General features: G+C 42.5%; 1 protein-coding gene across 1 annotated transcript; it reads left to right on the top strand.

The window, feature by feature from the left end:
• Nucleotides 1-2,202: 2,202 nt before the first annotated feature.
• On the top strand, nt 2,203-3,363 carry LOC309560797 (carbohydrate sulfotransferase 6-like; the record flags this gene model as incomplete). Its single annotated transcript, XM_082264471.1, has 1 exon — nt 2,203-3,363. One exon carries the CDS (start codon nt 2,203-2,205, stop codon nt 3,361-3,363), a length of 1,161 nt encoding a protein of 386 aa, XP_082120597.1.
• Between the last annotated feature and the right edge of the window lie 367 nt (nt 3,364-3,730).

The following is a 3,730-nucleotide window of genomic DNA, read 5'->3' as shown; positions in this document are numbered from 1 at the left end:
AAAGGGTCTGTAGGTTTGTTCTTAAGTCGAATTTGTCTGTAAGTCGGAAAAGGTAAATTTTTTAAGTGTAGCCCCAGTCAAAAGAATAATTTTGAAGTTTTTGGATAGCATAAGGAAGGGTTAACACCCCTGTACCATTTGTTTTGCTGTCTGTACCCCTGTTCAGAAGATTTCACCTCACTTTCTGTCCCTGTGACAATTGGATTTTGAAAGTTTTGGGTTGTAGTGGAAACAAGGATTGGTGATAAAGCTCCAGTGGAGACTCCTTTTTTCCCATGGGAACTCTTACAGGAGTGAATTTCCCTTCCTAGGGGTAGATTTCTCCTCACTTCCTGTTGTCTCCTTCCGTTTGTAAATTGGAGTCGTTTGTAAGTTGGATGTTTGTAACTCGGGGACCACCTGTACGTTTAAACATGTTTCTCCAAGTGTGAGCAGTAAGACAAGAACCAGTCCAGTATCTTTGTTTTTTTTTGGTTTATTTAGGAACTTGCATGGGAGAAAGGATGAGTGGGATACCCCAACAACTGAACTATGCACAATTAGGCAAGGACTCTAGAAAATGCTGCTTAACGCTGGCTAACGCTGGCCAGATGCCTGTTAATGCTGACTTGACGCTGGTTAACGCTGGCTGAATGCCTGGTAAAGCTGACTTGACACTGTGACTTTGCCTTTGTCTAATGAAGTCCTTTTTAGCTCCCTGAGGTACTCCTTCCTGAGGTAACTGACTGTACACTTTGGCTGTACTGCTGAATGCTTCAGGGCCAACACTGGCACCCCCTTTCACTTCCCTATCTTCAGGGCTTTAAGACTTGGCACCCTCTTTCACTGCCACAACTACTGGTTAGCTGGCTCCTGGATCCCCTTGACCTTCTGGAGTGTTCCCCTTTCCTAGGCAGACCCCTGGGCAGATCTTAAGTACTCACGATACTGTTTTGCCTTCTGCCCAGCAGCTCCACTCAGCCAGCATCACTCTGGATCCCTCTCTGCAGCATAGCAGTGCCACCTATCAGTGACCATTAGTGCAGCATATTATTACCTCCTCATCAGTGCCACCTGATAAGTGCCACCTCATCAGTGCCCATAAGTGCCACCTCATCAGTGCCCATCAGTGCAGCCTATCAGTGCCCATCAGTGCCGCCTCATCAGCGCACATCAGAGAAGGAGGATAATTATTTATTTTCAAAATTTACTCACAGAAAATAAGAAACACTTTTTTTTTAAACATTTTCTGTCTTTTAACTTTTTTTTTTTTCTAAGAAATAAAAACCCAGCGGTGATTAAATACCACCAAACGAAAGCCCTATTTGTGTGAAAAAATGATAAAAATGTTTATATGGGTACACTGTAGCACGATCGCGCAATTGTCATTCAAAGTGTGACAGCGCTGAAAGCTGAAAATTGGCCTGGACAGGAAGGGGGTGAAAGAGCCCGGTATTTAAGTGGTTAAGGACGTTGGGCAGAAGCGAGGTTGGGCAGAAGGCCATAGAGTCCAGTGGGGGCCATCTTGCCCTCGCTCGAATTTCTGCCTGGGACCCGGAAGGACCGGATCATTTTCCTCGCTACTGACTGCTCCGGGAAGTGGGGAAAACGACTGGGAAGTGGCGGGACGAGGGTGGACGCCTCTCCCGCCGCCCGTAAAAGTTATCCTGTGGCGAATACGCCACTGAGACCACTTTTATATGAAAGAGGACCGCCCGTCGCATAGAGAAATACCGGGGTTATGGCAGCTATCTGTTGCCATACCACCGGTATTTAACGATAAACTAGCAACGTAAATACACGGTGGGCGGTCTGGAGGTAGTTAAAGGCTGAACCTTTGAGTATTGTATCATTATTCCCTTTTTTGTAGGATTTCTTTTCTTGCTGAAGTACACAATAAAAATTTTACTTTATAAAAAAAAAACTTTTGGCTGCACATAACTCTATAATTAGTTTCTTCTCAACTTTATCGAAAACTAAAAAAAAAAAGGTTTTGGCTGGACATATTCTATAATTGGTAATTCTCAACTTTATCCAAAACAAAAACATTTTGGCTTTACATATTCTATACAGTAATTGGTTATAGTTATTCATCTTCTGTACTTCCCAATTACTAATCTTTATCATTTTCGACTCTCTTTTACAGCTCTTGTTTCTCACCTCTCATTGGATTTTAGACTTCCCGGTCATCCCTGGTCATTCCACATTCTTACTTGATTTCTGATGATGTCACCACGTCTTAAACATTTCTTCATACTCTCTGTATCTCTATTTTTTTTTTCTCTATCCCAATTTCTTTATAACAAAACTCCCTTCTTTACACGCTCACCACACTCTGCTCCCAAAAACAAACCTGTCCACCTCCTTGTTGTATCATCCTGGAGATCAGGTTCTTCATTCCTTGGACAGATCTTCAACCATCACAATGATGTCTTTTACTTCTTTGAGCCTGGACATTCCATCTGGATGAAGCTCCCGGGTGAAAGTTCCGAGCTGCTACATTTTCCCTTAAGAGACCTTCTACGATCACTTTTCATCTGTGATGTGTCCCCTATTCATCACTATCTTCCTAAAGGTGGAAAACTTGTTTCTGAATTATCATTTTTTGCAGAAAGTCGAGCGCTCTGCACCCCACCAGCTTGTTCAGCCTTTATGCCTACTGAAGACTATGACCGCTTGAAGTGCTTCCACCATTGCGGGAATACTTCCCTGGATAAAATAGCAGAAACATGCAAGACATACAGCCACGTGGTGATGAAGACAGTCCGGATTTTAGACCTTTCTGTACTGCTTCCCCTTTTCCGAGACCCTGCTCTTGATCTTCGTATTCTGCACCTTGTAAGGGACCCTCGGGCTATTGCTTTTTCAAGGACAAACTTCAATCTCAAAATTGATGATAAGATTGTACTTAAGAATGAAGGAAAAACAAATATTGCAATAAGCAGGGTTATGGAGAAGATTTGCAAATCTCAGGTTGACATCAACAATGTGGCTAAAGCAGCTGAGGAGTTGCAAGGGCGATACATGGTAATTCGACACGAGGACCTTTCTAATGAACCTCTTAAGAACGTTAAAAAGATTTACAATTTTGCTGGCCTCCATCCAACCAATTTTGCTGGTCTCCATCCAACCAAAGACCTGGAACAGTGGGTTTACAATATCACCCATAAGGAGTTAGCAGAAAAAGGATTCCTGCCATTCTCAAGAGACTCTTCAAAAGTTGTTCAAAAATGGAGAACTGCTCTGAACTTTACATTTGTGGAACCGATTCAACAGACCTGCAAAGAGGCAATGGACCTGTTTGGTTACAAACCAGCTAAATCCCAAATAGAACAAACAAATGTGACTTTAGATTTAGTAAATAAGGAATGGTCATTGGAATGAACTAAACAGGATGTTGATTTACTCAAGGCAAATATACTGTGCACTACAAGTGAAGTTGCTCTAGATCAGAGGGGAAGCTCTGTTTCTTTCTATCATCCAATCAAATGCAAGCAAAAATGCGTTTTTTTTTTAATTTTCCTTGCATGTTCCTCTCAGATCTAGAGAAACCGCACTAACAGTGCACAGACTATTTGCCTTTAGTAAATCAACCCCAAAGTGTCAATGATCTTGGTTACAAGGTATCTCAACCATGGGCGTCCGCAGAACTTTTTTCGGGGGGGGGGGGGCATCATTTTAAGGTCACCCATGCTCCACCCCTTTTCAACAATGTAATGAAGGGGATGGGCTTAGTCATTATATTTATTTT

Source organism: Pelophylax lessonae (genome assembly GCF_965119305.1).
Source record: "Pelophylax lessonae genome assembly, chromosome: 7".
Lineage (NCBI taxonomy): Eukaryota > Metazoa > Chordata > Amphibia > Anura > Ranidae > Pelophylax > Pelophylax lessonae.
The sequence above is the reverse complement of the archived record's forward strand: the minus strand, read 5'-3'. Positions and strand labels throughout refer to the sequence as shown.